This window comes from Podospora pseudopauciseta, assembly GCF_035222475.1.
Source record: "Podospora pseudopauciseta strain CBS 411.78 chromosome 5 map unlocalized CBS411.78m_5.2, whole genome shotgun sequence".
In the NCBI taxonomy this organism is placed as follows: Eukaryota; Fungi; Ascomycota; class Sordariomycetes; order Sordariales; family Podosporaceae; genus Podospora; species Podospora pseudopauciseta.
Window position 1 is genome coordinate 35,881 of NW_026946666.1, and position 15,647 is coordinate 51,527.

At 54.3% G+C, this 15,647-nt stretch overlaps 7 protein-coding genes across 7 annotated transcripts; 2 read left to right on the plus strand and 5 right to left on the minus strand.

Moving 5' to 3' along the window:
• The first annotated feature begins 731 nt into the window (after nucleotides 1-731).
• QC763_503070 (uncharacterized protein) lies at nucleotides 732-6,702 on the plus strand. The gene is made up of 6 exons (XM_062912901.1): nucleotides 732-1,726; nucleotides 1,802-2,216; nucleotides 2,327-2,393; nucleotides 2,539-5,274; nucleotides 5,329-6,471; nucleotides 6,593-6,702. The coding sequence occupies exons 1-4, from the start codon at nucleotides 1,532-1,534 to the stop codon at nucleotides 3,020-3,022; spliced, it is 1,161 nt and encodes a 386-aa protein (XP_062763728.1). The 5' UTR covers nucleotides 732-1,531; the 3' UTR covers nucleotides 3,023-5,274; nucleotides 5,329-6,471; nucleotides 6,593-6,702.
• QC763_503060 (uncharacterized protein) lies at nucleotides 1,164-4,217 on the minus strand (the record flags this gene model as incomplete). The annotated part of the gene is made up of 3 exons (XM_062912900.1): nucleotides 1,164-2,085; nucleotides 2,142-3,823; nucleotides 3,876-4,217. The coding sequence occupies 2 exons, from the start codon at nucleotides 4,215-4,217 to the stop codon at nucleotides 3,473-3,475; spliced, it is 693 nt and encodes a 230-aa protein (XP_062763729.1). The 3' UTR covers nucleotides 1,164-2,085; nucleotides 2,142-3,472.
• On the minus strand, nucleotides 4,726-6,416 carry QC763_503050 (uncharacterized protein; the record flags this gene model as incomplete). The annotated part of the gene is made up of 3 exons (XM_062912899.1): nucleotides 4,726-5,671; nucleotides 5,721-5,927; nucleotides 5,983-6,416. 3 exons carry the CDS (start codon nucleotides 6,414-6,416, stop codon nucleotides 4,726-4,728), a joined length of 1,587 nt encoding a protein of 528 aa, XP_062763730.1.
• Nucleotides 6,703-7,102: 400 nt separating the features above from the next.
• On the plus strand, nucleotides 7,103-8,575 carry QC763_503040 (uncharacterized protein; the record flags this gene model as incomplete). The annotated part of the gene is made up of 1 exon (XM_062912898.1): nucleotides 7,103-8,575. The coding sequence occupies one exon, from the start codon at nucleotides 7,103-7,105 to the stop codon at nucleotides 8,573-8,575; it is 1,473 nt and encodes a 490-aa protein (XP_062763731.1).
• Nucleotides 8,576-8,716: 141 nt separating this feature from the next.
• QC763_0078870 (uncharacterized protein) lies at nucleotides 8,717-9,176 on the minus strand (the record flags this gene model as incomplete). Its single annotated transcript, XM_062906079.1, has 2 exons — nucleotides 8,717-8,792; nucleotides 8,848-9,176. The coding sequence occupies 2 exons, from the start codon at nucleotides 9,174-9,176 to the stop codon at nucleotides 8,717-8,719; spliced, it is 405 nt and encodes a 134-aa protein (XP_062763732.1).
• A 267-nt stretch (nucleotides 9,177-9,443) lies between these two features.
• On the minus strand, nucleotides 9,444-11,399 carry QC763_0078880 (uncharacterized protein; the record flags this gene model as incomplete). The annotated part of the gene is made up of 3 exons (XM_062906080.1): nucleotides 10,615-11,399; nucleotides 10,407-10,543; nucleotides 9,444-10,349 (listed from the first exon to the last, which is right to left on the minus strand). The coding sequence occupies exons 1-3, from the start codon at nucleotides 10,964-10,966 to the stop codon at nucleotides 9,444-9,446; spliced, it is 1,395 nt and encodes a 464-aa protein (XP_062763733.1). The 5' UTR covers nucleotides 10,967-11,399.
• Nucleotides 11,400-12,980: 1,581 nt separating this feature from the next.
• Nucleotides 12,981-15,419, minus strand: QC763_503020 (uncharacterized protein; the record flags this gene model as incomplete). The annotated part of the gene is made up of 1 exon (XM_062912897.1): nucleotides 12,981-15,419. The coding sequence occupies one exon, from the start codon at nucleotides 15,417-15,419 to the stop codon at nucleotides 12,981-12,983; it is 2,439 nt and encodes an 812-aa protein (XP_062763734.1).
• Nucleotides 15,420-15,647: the final 228 nt, after the last annotated feature.

The following is a 15,647-nucleotide window of genomic DNA, read 5'->3' on the forward strand; positions in this document are numbered from 1 at the left end:
TCAGAACATTCTGCGCTCAGCCCTTTTCCGCTGCCTTGCCTGCTGTCTGTTCCTGCTAGCATGACATGTGCTGCAGGAACCAAACAACGAGTGCTGTCCATGCTCAACCGTGCAGGCATCCATCAGAAGCTATCCCTGCGGTACTGAAGAGTTTTCAGCCACAATGCCCTACTGAAAGCAAGCTGACGTCGGTCAGGGACGTCTGAGTTGGCCGGGCCCAGCCTACATGCACACACTATGTCATCCTCCAAGTGGGAATGCCAACCGGCATCGAACCTGGCACGATTTGTGCAAGATCCAGAGATGTGCGAGACTCGAACCCGACTGTACTGACCGAGGGTTGAGATGACTGGCTGTCATGCTCTTGCCGAATCACCGTCACACAACTTGAGAACAGCTTGACAGGTGAATCGAGTGATTCTGAAAGAAGACCTGATGTTTAAGGGGAAAACATTCTCAGCATAAATCTGTCCATCGCCATAAAACAATTGTTCAGCCATAGACACTTATCCAGATCGGGATACGATCTGCTTCAGCAGAACAATGGAAGCGAGAGACACGACCCCTGAAGACAACACCAAAGCTGAATTTCCATGCCAAGACACGGCACGCGATCCTTGGCTTCCCGACCCCAATCAAGAACGCCAATCGGCACTGCTCTTAAAGCGGTGCTACACGCGGGAAAGAATAAAAAACCACCCCCTGATGTACCAGCGCGGCGAGCAATCGATCAGTGACATTGTCGCTGGGCCAATGTCTCGGCGGGACTGCCAGAAAGCCCAGTCAGAGAAGAGCAAGCGAGGGCTAATGGTGAATGATGCTTGCAGACACCAAGGGGCTACTCGGCCATCTGGGAGCGACCACATGCAAGTGCTGTCCAGTCAAAATCCTCAGCACAAAGCGGGCCTCTGGGGGCAATTCACAGGATGCGGGAGATCGCCCAAGACCATTGGTACCATTGGTTCAGTCTCTGACAGATCTAAATCGTGCTGTTGGGCGGCACGCTCTCGTCCCCTAAACCGATTCGAACACAAGCCTCTCGCGAATACCGGTCTTCCATTTCTCCTGGAGGCGATATGCTGCAGAACCAGCTGTAACAGGCAACTATCGTTGTTGAGCCCCGCAAATAATCTATGTGACTACAGCACTAACACCACACTAACACTCGAACAAATAGTCTGGGTCGGAGTCTTGCTAAACATTGGATGGAAAGCTAATCTTCATCACAGCCATGGGGAAAAAGCAAAAACCAATGGCACAAAGAAGATGGACAGAAAACAAGCAGCCTTTCCTCACTCCTCGCCGCCGGTGGGCTTTTCCTCTCCACTGTTTGCTCACACGGCTGTGGAAGCAGAGGTGTCACGCGGGGAGGCCTTCTTTTGATCACCACCAATCCTTCAACTTCCACACTCATTTTCGGCCTTGAATATTGGAGAACTTTTACTCCCTCGTGCTCACTTCTGCCGCTCCTTGGCGTGACAAAATCCGCATTCCACTCGTTTTATCCATTTTCTAGCGCTCAAACAAGACCATGTCGAACTCGGGAGCGTGGGGCGAGGCGCCGCCCGGCGTGAACCTGGCGGAAAATCAGAACGGGGATATTATCGGCTCAGTCGTCGGCATCATGGTCCTCGGGCTCAGCTCCGTCGTTTTGCGGCTTTTTACACGGCTGATAAACAAGGGGCCGGGTCTGGCTGCCGACGACTATGTTATTCTTTTTGCAGCGGTGAGTACTTGAAAACGAAGAGGATGCCGTGGGGGACAAGGACAGGCTTTGCTGACCGGCTCACCGTAAATTCAGGTTATGGGCATTGGAACGGCGGTGTGTTGCCTCATCAGTGTTCCCTGGGGTGGCGGAAAGCATCTTTGGGTGGTCACCCATGAGGAGTTCACCAAGCTGTACCAAACCACCTACGCCTTCGTCATCGTTTACATCACTTGCATCTCGGCAACCAAAGTCTCCATCTTGCTATTTTACCGCCGTGTGTTTGGGACAAATGTGATTTGGTACATCGTCTTTGGCTTCACCTGTGCCCATTGGGCAGAAGTGACCATCACATGGCTCGCAGGGTGCAGGCCCATCGACTACTACTGGCGTCAGTATACCGACCCAACGGCCACGGGATCATGTATCGACGCACCGTTGTTTTACTTTTGCAACGGCATCATCGGATTGGTGATTGATGTGGCCATTCTTTTGGTGCCGATTCCCACAGGTATGTTCCCATTGTTTCCACTCGCCCGGTGACTCTCACATGGATCTCAGCTTGGCTCTCCGGAAGTCCTCACACGGTATCCCATGCTAACCACCAAAATCCCATCACAGTTTGGAAGCTCAACATGCCCACCACCAAAAAGGTGTTTGTAGGCGGAATCCTTCTCCTCGGCGGCTTGTGCGTGAATTTCTGTCTTCACCCCCTCCCCATGCCCCTGCTCCGGCCACCCTTCGGTATCCGTGCTGTGTCTCGGTCACGCCGACCCCTTCCCCTCAGCTTGACTGTAACCTTGTTTGACCTTGCCACTGATGCCTTACCATAGTGTGTGCGTGGCCTCGGCCATCCGAATCGTCATGATGGACCAGCTCGTCAAGTCCCCAGACTTCACGTGGGCCATGTCCAAAGTCTTCATCTGGTCCTGCTGCGAGCCATTCATCGGCATTGTCTGCGCTTGCCTCCCCACCTATGCACCCTTGGTCAGACGCTGGTGGAGGGGTGAGCTGTCGGGATACCCGGACACGCCCAAAGTGTACCTGTCGGATAAGCCCAGTCCGTCCAAGGCTGGCCACAAGATCAGCGGTAGGAAGCACCACGGGGGGCTGGATGCAACTCTGCGAGGGGACGACGAAATCGAACTGACGGTGGACATCTCGGGCGAGCCGGGGCATCATCTACCGGGACACCAGCGACAGGGTGACTCGAGAGACTCGTCAAAGACTTGTGTAAACGGGAAGAGCAGTCCAGAGGACTCATATCAGAACGAGATCATGGTGAGGAAGGATTTTTCATGGAGCAGCAGTGTCTAGGGCTAGGCACAGTTGAGGAGTTTGCATGGGTGGAATGCATAATGGGAGGAGGGACCGGCGTTCTTTAATGGAGGAGGTTTTCTTAATACTTTTTCAATTCGGCATACACAAAGTTAGACATGGCCACTACAGGCCTCTCATCAAGCAGAGCATTCAACACAGCCATTCTCTTCTACAAAGTTCGGTGTGATCCCATATTCAGCAGGCTCCGGGAAGCCACACGGGCCATCCAAGTGGTTGAGAGCAGAGCTCCAACCGCTGACCAGTGCTAGCCAGGATCACATGTCGCGATCAACTGAGCAAGGTTGTCCTTTGAGGAGGCTCAAGTCCTGTGACACACGGTAGATGCAGGATTCATGAGGTAGACCAAAAGAACAGAGTGCTTCATTTCGTTTTCTATCCTCGACCGTTCATTCCCAAGAGATCGTCTTTTACCAACTCCACGATATTCTAAATCACGACTTCAAAATTCGGCTTGTCCTTTGCTCCCCGAAACCACTCCCAGGTCTTGGCCGCGATGCGAGTAGGATTTCTCACTTCGTCCTCCGGCGCAACCTGACCAGCAACGTTGATCACACCAATATGCACGCCCTCGGGTGTATACGACAGATTCAAGCTTTGCACAAGATTCCTCTGAGCGGCCTTGGCCAAGGACAGGTTGAAGAGCTGAGGGATTGGGTGATACGGCAGGGCAGAGCTCGTCACGATGAGCGCAGGCCGGCTTGAAGCATCCGCTTTGGCCAGCGACACAAGGTGTGGTATATACCGCTGTGAGACAATGTACAGAGCGCTGACATTGATCTTGGGAGCCGTTAGCAACTTGCCATTACCGTTCCCGCGCAGCGCGACTCACCTTGAAGTCGTACTCGACATCCTCGAGGGGATGGGTCAATAGCGCCGATGGGAGAACACGAGCGGCGTTATAAAACACCACATCAGGCTTGCCAAAGGCGGCATCGGCGTCGTCGAGTGCTTGGAGGAGGGAGTGCGTGTGTGTGACATCGACCGCGTATGTCCTCACATTTATCTGGCTGCTGACAGTGCTCAGGACGGCTTTTTTCTCTTGTTCGAGTTGCTCGGCGCGTCTGGCAATCAGGACCACATTGTTGTACCGCTTCGAGGCAAACAGCGTGGCCACCGACCGGCCAATACCAGGCCCAGAGCCAAGCACGAGGAGAGTTCTGCCAGGAGACATGTCGACCGTGTTGTGGGTGGTCAAAGAAGAATGGTAATACAAATTGGGAGGATTGATGTCTCAAGAGAAACCCTATAAGTACCTACCGGGTCCAAGAGGCTCCTGAAGATCGGTATTTGAGGAACTGAAATTGTCCATCATGATTGCTTCTTCCTCCCAAAATGGGCTAGGTGACCAAGGTCGCTGCGGATGAGGGGCTCGGCGACCCCAGGCCTTTCCCTTTTGGTTTGCTGCAAGCGCCTTCAGATGTGAGCTTCACCACGTCGTTGGCTCAATGTTGCATGACCCTGCATGCATACAATCTCCCGATACGATCTCAGCTCGCAACCAGCTTGACCGCTATCCGACTCTGCGTTCCTGGAACACACTGTGCCGTCTGCACCGAACGCTGCCCGGTCAGCGTCGCGGACGCCGAGAAACGGCCCTCACATCCATTCCACATGATCCCGAGACAGGCCCAGATCTCCGCATGAAATTTGAGAGAGCGCAAGACGGGACTGTTTACATGCTAACACTCTTCCTCGCCAGCAGAATGATAATGCAAACCCCCAGTCTCTTCGGGCACTCCCGACCTCAGCTCCATGCTTGGTTTGGTGACAAACATCACTGCCCCGATGGCAACAGCGACAAGACTAGCGACATAAAACCACGGCAGCCCGATCCAGAATCCCGACTTTTTCATGCCTACATTGAAGCACCAAGCTAGTACTGGTCCGCCTATCAGCGCGCCGCCAGTCTCGAGCATGCTAATCACGGCGTACAGCCTCGACGTGTGCTGGGGGTCAACATAAGCCGTCGAAATAGCCCGGCCAAGTGGCGCGCTGCCCGACCCAAGGGTATGAATGGTCAGGCCAATGAGGAACACTGCTATTCCTCTGCTGAACCCCTGGACGAGAGCTCCTGTCGCCATGAGAGCCAGTGACACCCTTGTCAGCACGAGATCCTTTGCGAAGATGGAAACCCCATATCTGCCCGTCGGATCGGTAATCAGCTTTCCTACACGAGGCAGCACAACCAGGACAACCAAGTGAAGGATGCCCAGTGGGGGCGTAAGCAGGTAACTGGTCTCGGCCAGCGTCCAGCCAAAGTATTTACTGACATGCTGGGCAAGGGTTGTCGAATACGCAGCAAAGATGGCAGGCTGTATGAGGAAGAGTGCCAAAGAGCTCAAAAGCTGCCTATTCTTCAGCAGGGACAAAGAAACCCCAAACTCGTTCATCGCGTGTCGGAGCTTTTTCGAGAGTGGCTGTCGTCCTCGTTGTGCCGCTTCTTTCAGCTGGACGGGCAAGGTTTCGGGAAGGAAGAGCAAGGCGCCGAAGATGAAGGGAGTGAGAGCAAAGACGAGGGCAATGGGACACCAAGGACCGATGGTTTGCATGAGAATTCCGGCCAGGAACGGGCCTACCAAGGTTCCTGACACAGCGCCAAAGGAAAGATATAAGAAGCCGATAGCTCTGAAGGTCGGTCAGTGGCAGGCAGAACATGGGCTTGGGATCTACTCACCTATCACTTTCTGTACTGACGTCGGATGCCATTGCATTGAGCGAGTTCATGGCGACGGGGACGCCTCCGCCGATTAGAAAGAATAGACAGCCCATCACGACGAGGTACATGTTGGGTGCCACCCCAAAGAACAGTAAGAGTGGCCCCCATCCAAATCCAATGACGATGCCAACATAGGCGAGGGCGAATGTAGACTTACGGCCAATTCTAGATTCATGTTGTTAAATTGAGTAGTCAAGACATCTCTGATCAGGCTGCGTACCGATCGGCGAGAACACCATATGGCAAAGCCGCCACAACACCAACCAGCGAATTGATCATGGCTGAGATACCACCAAGCAAAGCAAGCTCCTTCTGCACACCGTCGACTTTGCACATGTGCTCGTCGATAGACTCGGAAGGGTCTTTGTCGTAATAAAGGTGGCAAAAAGCATCTTCGAGAAGACGGAACATCGGAATCATGTACATCATGCCGCTGGTGACAATGGCAAACGTGAGCAGGGACAGCAGCAAGATGATGCTACCGGAGCTTTGGACCTGGAAACGCGCTATGATTCTGTGCCATTGTGGGGGCTGCTGTGCCGGCTTTGAGCGTGTGTGTTGATAGTAGATAGCATCGGCTGCCTGCTCATCTTCAAGACTCAGCAAGGGCTCTGCTTCGATGAACTCGGGATTGGTGCTGCTAATGGTCGGCATGGCGTCTTGTGGTGTTTACCCGCGCAACTCGACAGGCCATAACAAAGCAGGAATTGTAAGTAGAGCAAATCAACAAAAGTTCTTCTGAAAAAGCCATCATAAATATGGAAGACGACGTTGCCAATTCCACCCCTGAACAAGCTGACGAGGCAATCAAGCTAATCTTCATGGGTCAGGGCTGGTTAAACGCAATACGCGGGATACGAAACACGATGCCAAGCCGCCTGAGGTCTTAACATGCTCTCTTACAATAGAATTGTCCAACTGTTAGGGCACTTCAGCCCTCTAATCTTGGCTGTCTTGGCGGCCACCAGCTCCGCCATGGGCCCACATGCCATGATCACAGGGTGGGTGGGGTTGACGGGAGCTGATGATCCTTGGGACGGAATCAACCGTCTGAGCCTCAAGGGCTCGACCTGTGGGGGTTCTGTGCCTCCCGCCGGGCGCGTGTTGGTGTCATGCTCGACGTGTCTCGTCTATATGACTGGTCATCATTTCTGCCCGATCCAAGCGTCCCAGCGCCCGACAGGCAGCTGTGAGATGGCTGTTGCATGTGGCTATGAAGGGCTGCTGGCTGACCACCCTTCGCGGCGCACAGGCTGCCTGCTTTAAAGCCGTCTTTCTTGCTGTTCATTTTTGCCATCTAAAACCTGTCTCATGCAGCTGGCAAAACCTCAACAGGAACCATGTACTCCGAATCCAAAGACCGCGTTGCACATCGCGGAAACTCGCCGTTTGTCCTCGGCGCTATGTCGTCGGCCCTTGTTGAGACCAACAATGAAACGCAGGTTCAACCATACACACCCGCAGAGCAGGCAGCGAACAGATATGCCACGCCAAAGTTCCAGGGTCAAAACACCACCTCTTATTCTGTCATGGTCGAATCTCACAACGAGGAGCCGCTTCACCAGCGACTCTCCACAGCCCAAGATACTCCCCACGACAAGGGCCCGAAATTTCTCGACTGGGTGCAATTCGAAGAAGCTACTCTTCCTCCGCGAGAAACCGCCCGAAAGTCCCGTCTCGAAAAGATATTCTCCCCGCTCAACTCGGTCAAAGCCGAACTCCCTGGCCACATCAGCATTGAAGGCTTCGGTGGCATCGCCGAGACGACTCACAACCTCTTCCGCTCTGTCAAAAAAGACGATTTCATGCGATCTGAGCGCATCATCCACCTCCCCAAATCGGCCGTCGATAAGGCATCCAAACGGGAGCTTGAAAGACTGGAGAATGAGCTCTTTGACCTGACAAAGTACAACGGGGATAGCTGTGACTACCTAACCGTTGTCACTTGGGCCGAGGAGGGGATGTCGGGCACCGTTACCCTCTTTAAAGTCATTTTCGAGGGCGAAGACGAGATAGTTGGGCTCCAGCCTGTAGCGGCGATGCAAAACGTCCCCAACCCCGTGCTGGTGAAAATGAGAACCCACGAGAGGATCCAGAGAAAAGCGGTATTTGTACCAGCTGACAAGGAAGCGGAAACGTTCAAATGGACGGCAACTTCGGCGCATTCGAGGGGGAGAAAGCCGTCTTATGTCAGGCTTGAAGGTGGCAACAGTGACGACCGACGGCCCGTTTCACCTGCATTGAGGGATCTTCGATCAACCAGCCATAGCCGAAGCCATAGCCGTCATGGTGCGCTGGCGGACGCAGATGGGGTTCGTGCTACAGTACCGCAATTTGTAGCTTTGATGCACGGACATAGAGCCTTGTTGGAGGAAGTCGAGTCGAGCAGCACGAGGCAGGTGATAACAGCAGACGGTGAGGCTCTGCCAGCTGTCACTCTGCTCAAACGCCCACGATCGAACCCGCACGAGGGAGACAGTGTGCATGTGGCTGTTTTGGTTCCAGATCAGGCTGCCTGGGCTGACAGGGAGATGCTCTGGATCGGTGAGGGTATTCTGGAGCTGCGGAAAAGAAAATACTGGGGCCTCATTGAGCGGCCGAGAAGCCGGAGCAGGAATAGAAGCAGAAGCAGGAGCAGAAGTAGAAGTCGGGACCAAAGTCAAAGTCGAATGCCAGAAACCCATTCACGCCATTCCAGTGGGGATCACGCCCGTCGGCGAAGTCGTAGCCGCAGCCGCAGTCGGAGCCGAAGTCACTATGGTCACGACTCGAGGAGTCGTAGCAGACACCTTGCACTGGACTCTTTTCTATAGGGGGCGTGCTGTTTAATTTGGTACCCCGTCATCAATGATGTTTTAAAATTGGTCATGACGATAGTTTATTAGACTGTCAGGGCTAAGATCGTAGATCAGTCACCTGATAGGATGCTCAGATCCAGAAAAGCAAACCGAGTATTACTCATTATCATTCATGAACCTCTGGAGCCATCGATTCCGCCCGGTAAAGCTTCTGAATTTCTTGCCAAAGATCCTAAAAGACCAAAGATTAGCATTTGTCCCACAAGGGACGAAGCAGAACTACTTACCATAACGGGATTGTCAACAAAGTGACAAAGACAAACAGCGCTCCGAGGATACAAAACACAACAAGCGGACCCTGCTGTTGCAGCCACCCATTTACAAAGTAGGTCAAGCCAAATGTCAACAGATTCCTAGTATTTATGGCCACAAATGCCTCTTCGTTCAGTTCACGGTAACTGTCCACAATGTATCCAAACACACAGGTGGCGGCAAACACCAAGCTCATGTTGGCCAGCCCAAAGCACAGCACTGGACCTGACCAATGTGTCTGGTACTCAACAGAGGCGCCAAATCCAAAAAAACCAACAACTCCCGTTATCAGAGAAACGGCCATGAGAGGGAGACGAAACTCTGGCTCGTAGATTCCCCTGTTTTTCTTGGTGAGGTAGATGCAGATCCAATCGTTAAGAGGACCTGAAATGAGCTCGCCGATGATGGTCAAGATGAACGGGGATAAGCTGATCAGGCCGGTCTGACTGATGGTGAAGTTGTATGGAGGGTTTACAAAAATGACTGCGTTCACGACGGAAAAAACGACAATCCAAGTGATGACGGTTCCTGAATATCGTGAGTGGGGCTGACAACTCAGGGGTTCAGGGGCTCAGGGGCAATCCAAAAAGGCCCACTCACCGTATACTAGGAATCCCCAAAACACAGCTGGATAAAACAACAATACCACAGGTCTCACAAACGGCTTCCACCCCGGAGCTCGAGAGTACCGCCCAGTATAGACCCTCAACGACTCCCAATAAGTATGCTTTCTCTCGGCCGCTTCCAACCTTGCCTGTTCGGTGACATTCGACCCATGTCCTCCCTCAGTAAAAGAAGAAACATGCTGCAACTGCACCTCATGCTCCCTCCCCAACCTCATCTTCCTCACACTGCCCTCTTCTGTTTCTTCTTTTCCCTTTGCCACAGGCACAGGAACAACCGCGTCCCTCCTATAGGCCGTCTCCGGTACTGCAAGAATAACACCCAACCCCAAAACCCCAAACAGAATCGCGCACACCCCAAACGTCCATTGGTACCCCTCCCGCTCGATTATATACCCAGCCACCAACGCGCCCCCGCTGATTCCCGTCAGCAAAAATAAATTCCACACCGCAATCCTCGTCGCCCGCTCGTGAACGAAGTACAAGTCTCCAATTGTGCACTGTACCAAGACCTCATAGGGTGCCATGCCGATACCCGCAATAATTCTACTTGCCAGAAAGGAGTCGTACTCCTTGACTGCAGCGCCCCAGATGCAAGTAATGAACATGATGAGGATGGCAACGAGGTAGATGGGTCGGCGGCCGATGATTTTGGCTAAGGGGTTGGTGATGAACAACCCGAGGCCTATGCAGAGGATGAGCCAGGCGGTAGACTGGGCGAGGGCGTCAAGGGTAATGTCAAGGTTGTGGGCTATTTCGACAAAGCCGGGGGACAGCATGGGACCGTAGGCTCCGACGACGGCGGCGGAGAGGGAGGTAATTAGGAGGATGAGTTCCTTTCGCCATTGTGGCCACTGGTCCGGTGTGTGTTAGATTTGGGGGAGGAACAGGGCAGAGGAAGCTGGACGTACGTTGAGGGGGTCGTTGGGGCTGTCAGATGGCTGAGGGACGAGAATCACGTTTTTGTAACGGCCGGTGCCGTGTTTCAGTTGATCTCGTGGTATGCAGGAAAATTCGGGAGGGAGGTCATCTTGGTCAGACATGAAAGCTGTGGGCAATTCCCACGTTAGTTGGCCTAGGTGTTCCAGTGATGGTTTTGGTTTCGCAGAGAAAGCTTACCCGTGCCAGGCACGACTTCCATCTTTTTACAGTCCAGTATTCCGAAAGGCATGTTTGCAACCAGTACTGCGACTTGTGAAGCCGCAGCTGCAGGGGAAGAGGAAAAGCTGAGCAGTGTAGAGTAGCGGCAAGCAGTTAAAATAGTCCACCCTGTGGTCGAACCTTGGGTCTGAGCGGGGAAGGCACGCGGATATGGGATGGAAACAACAAAATGGACGACGACGACGTGAAGCACAGACCCGGAAACTCTGAACCGCGCGCCAATCTCCCCACATTGAGGAGACGATCGGTCCCTGAAGGCAGGTTGAAAGCACTCGTCAACACAAACAAATACTCTTTTCCCTTGTCCCATCCTAACATCCTGCTTATACCTACTTCATTCCACAGACTTCCCCACACGAATCACGACCCCGGTGTAACGCTTCATGAATTTGTTACCATGCCCGCTACCTATGCAATATACATTCGGAAAAATTCAGGTTAAAGTCAAAGTCTCGCGGCATCCAAAAGCTCCTAACCATGGCTGACGCTATTCTACACCCCTTGCACCAACGACCCGCCGGCAAAAAATGATGTCGGTACTCCGTAATCTTTGCTTTTGTCCCATCCTGCACAGTTCTCCAACTTGACACCAGATTAATTACATGCGGGGAACGAAATTGTGTGTGGCAAGCGGCAGTTGGGGTAGTGCCAAGGTGTGGCTTAAAACAGGTGTCTGGGTTGGGTAACATTTAGAGCACATATGGACACTGCTATGTAGAATCAATGAAGATCGTGGGATAAAGAGGTACAATTGAAGAGTGCAGCCAGCCATGTGAGAAGTCCTACAGCCAATGACTCCTCCAGATGCAAAATGCGCAGACGGCGTGCGTTCCCAATCGATCGACTGCGCACACTCCCACAGCAGCTCGTCGAAGGCAGCTCAAAGTATCCTTTTGGAGAGGAGACGCTCTGGGTATGTGTCGTTTGGCTTTACAAAGTTGAGCCAGTAGCTTAGTGAGCGGGTGAGACAGCATCCGCTGACTGTATCTGAGAGGAGGTGACAGAGAGGGTACCTCAAACGGGTCGTTTTCGTAAACGTCTAGCATCTTGGCTGCCTCGCGCTCACAGTGAATCCAGTCATTCTGAATGATGCAGAGGACGTCGATCCAGATATATTCAAGGGCCTTTACTAGGTACTGTGTGAGCCCGATAACTTCCCGGATGGTCTTTAGAATGCCATCCCAACATGTCCATCTAAGCCCGTCCACCTAGGTAGCTTTGGTCGTAGTAAGTGTCTGCGATAAGCCCCAGCAGTAGCTCAGTGCAATATTCGGTCGAAGTTGGCTGTTGTATCTCAAACCCAACTTCGATCACCCGAGTACTAGATACCAAGGTAACGGAGCAAGAGTGTTCATTCCGCACTCGGTATGCAGTGATGCCGGATTCGATGGGGTTAACTAAACTGAGACAATTCTGCGGCTCTTCACGCTGTTAGTGAGGAAAATATCATCAAATCCATAATAGGCCCACCTCCGATCGTTTTGAATATGTCTATGTAATAATACCTGTGGTCACAATCGAACTGGTACTGTATCGCCAAAGGAGTCATCCCCAGGCCACGACGTAACCGTTGTCGCCGATTTTAAAGAATTCTCCGTCAAATGCCTCCAGTGGCTCGATGATAACCCAGTCTTAATCGCTGCATACCACGGCTGTCTCGCAGAGCTGGTCAAGATAGGTGTGAAGGGTCAAAGTCGTCTGGCGTTGTGATGGCACGTTGAGCCATTCGCCATTCTCGTCGGCACATGGTGGATCGTTTGGCATTCAGGTCCGTCGTAGGTAGGAATGGAATCAATCCATGTCGAACATGGCATACATAAATGAAGCAGTAAAAGCTCTCTCGGTTCCTTAACAAATGCAAAGAATAGCCTCAAAAGAGGCCTATGATACTGATACTGGGTTGCCGCCAGTCCAAAAAATACTGGACATGCCTCCGACGGCCCCTGTGTCCGCTATATCCTATACTAAGGCTCTACTATCCAAGATAGTCTGAGTATGCAAGGTTGAAGAAAGAAGATATACGACAAATATATGCAAAGAAAAGAACAAATCACCAAGCTCCCCAACCCCCCTCCTCATCGGTATCGTGAGCAACTCCAACGACCCAGAAAATCTTTGTCTTTCCACAAAAGCACTCGCACAACGGGGTATGTTGTCTCATCTACGCAAAGAAGAATGACTCCTTGTATCACATGCCGCCCATTTCCTCTTCAACCCCCTTGCCCCTGTCCCTGACCTGCTTGCGTTGGTTGCCCTATCCCCCAGAATTTGAACCCGGCCACCCATCTTTTGTTCCTGGCTTGCTGGGCTGTCCAAAAAGATAGTCACCGACCCGCATCTGTGTCCTGTTCTTTGCCCTTGCCCTTGTCCTCTCGCTTGACCTCTGACGTTGGAGCCGGCGACGACTCGCTCTCGGCTTCATCCCTGCTCCGCTTCCTGGTGTTGCCTGTCCTCTTGGCCATGTAGAAGTCGTACCGGTCGGGAAACAGGATGATGTTGGCCAACCTGGCGACTTCAGCCTCGGCCCTAGTGACAGAGTTGGATTTGCCGGCAGCTGCGGCGGCGACAGAGTCGTCCATCTCGACATCGGCATCCGGGCTGCCACCGTTGATGTCGGCGGGCGGCGTGGGTGCAACGTCAAAGGGCGCAAGACCCATGGCTTGCAGTCCCGCTGGCCCACCAATCTCGGCAATCTCGGTCTCACCAACACGACCAATGTGTGTCGCCTCGCTTCCGAGCCCGCTGCCGGTGGAGTCAAAGTCGGGACTGGGGTGACCTCGCTGAAAGGTCTTGCGCTGGCGTGCAAGGTAGAGGGCGTTGTTTTGTGTGAGCGGCGCGGCCGGGACGTAGACGAGGATCGAGACGGGGCGGCTAGGGGGCTTGTCTTCATCGCCCATGGGCGGCGGCGTTGGTGCGCGGCTCGCCATGACGTTGGGGTTGGAGGTGATGTGATAGGCCAGGTCGGGATGCCAGACAATGTAGTCGCCCGTCTGCAGGGTCGGGATGGTGACAAGAGTCTTGCGAAGGTGCAGGTGAGGATGCCACAGCTCCGTCAACCGTTGCGCGTGGCCAGGAACAGCACCGTGGATGATGGTGGATTGCTCCTTGTCGAGCGCCCAGTTGGACGGGTCCAGGAAGGCTTCCCACTCGGGGCCATCACGGCGTTCTGGAGCCTTGGTCTTGGGGGAAAAGAAAGGACGGAGCAGAAAGTAGGCGGTGGCCAGCTTGGGGCTAGGGAGCAGGCGTATAAGACCAGGCTCGATGGTGCTCAGGGCGACGACACCCTGGTACATGCGGAAGACGCTGCATGCGCCGTAACCGTTGTAGAGATCAGACGTGGCGCTGACCCGGTGGGTTGGGTCCCATGGGTCATACTTTTCCCACTCGCCGTTGAACACAGCCTGGTAGGTGCCTCCACGCCCATATCCGTCGGGCTCCCAGCGCTCCAAGCTGCCATTGTCGACCTGCGCAATCACGGTGGACGAGGCAAAATCACCCAGCAGCTCCAGTTCGAGCGCAGCCTTTTGCGCCTCCTCGTCCGGGGTCAGGCTTTTGCTGTCGTTTGCCACACTATCGTCTTCGGCCTTCTTCTTCTTGCCAGCCGGCGCATCCGGACCCACCCCTCCGATGTTGGCGCCGTGGATGCGCAAACGATCGGCATAGGCGATGGGGAAGCGCGTGACCATGCGGTCGTCGGCGTTGTTGTCCCACAGCGACATGGCGAATTTCTGGGCAGCCATGACGCGGGGATGGGCGCGGGTGCGCACCTGGGCAGGGGTCCAGAAAAAGTCAAAGCATGTCGGATCCTGGGGCGTGGGCTCCTTGAAGTCGGTCTGCTTCTCGAGATACTTGACCGTCTCGTCGATGGTGACCTGTGCGTCGGTGCGGGGCACGACCCCGCGGATCAGGCCCAGGCCGTAGCGCTTGAGATCGCGAGAGAAGGCAGCCCTGCTCTCGGCATTGTCCATGTCGGCAAAGTCGATGCTTGGCGTGAGGTGGGAGCCGCGCTGAGCAATGTCGTCGACCTCGTCTCGCAGGGCCTCGATCAGACGGGCCCACGAGGCCTCGAGCTCGGCCTCATGGCCCTCGACGAGGCTGCGCTTGATCTGGGCGAAACGGGTGGGCAGCGGGACGGGCTCCTTGCCGTAAAAAGACAGCACGGGGGGCTCCATGGCGTTGGAGGTGCTGCTGACGGGGACGGGCCTGCTGCTGCTGCTGCTGCTGCGGGCAGAAGCAGCGAGGAAATCAGCAGCGGTTAACGGGGGAGGACCATCGCTTTTTATTAGCGGGGCGGCAAAGGTGGCCGTAAGGTTGCGGTGCTTGAGCTTGGAGAGCCTGCGGGGGCGCTGCTGGTGCGGAAACAAGGGGAGGTAGGCGGCGCTGAGACTTCCGTTGGTAATTGGATTTACGGAGGACAGCTGGAAGGACGGGGAGGTGGGCGGCGGGAGCGTGACGGCTGGGGCAACTGGTGGTGCCGGAGACTGCGGGCGTTGAGGGTGGTGGCAGGTCGTGCGCCGTCGTCCGCATTGGTTGCACCGAGCTCGTGCCTCGAGACCCATGTCGTTAATACCAATCGGGTTATTGCCAGCCGGACCGGTTCCAGCGAGGGCCAGCGGTAGCGGTTCTGTTGCTGGCATTATTGGCCCTGCCACCGTTGGCCCCAGCACGTCGTGTATCGTAGATTTTGGCGGGGAGGAGGCTGTTATTGTGGTCGACGCCCTCGTCGAGACATGGACGGCGGCGCCGCTTGCTGAGCTTGCCATTGTGCCCGACTGATCATCGAGTCTGTCTGCGGTCCTGGTCGAAGGTCGTACTGCATGAGTTGGAGAGAGGAATGGGGGTGGTGGGCAGCCCTCTGGACTTTTACGGCTTCTCGCTTCCTGCTCCCTCTCGGCGGGCACGCCTCTCTGGGGAAACTTCGGCCCAACTCGCAGCTAGCACTTTAGCCTTGCTCCTCCGAGATGCCTGTCCCTCTCGTAGGTTGTCTCGAT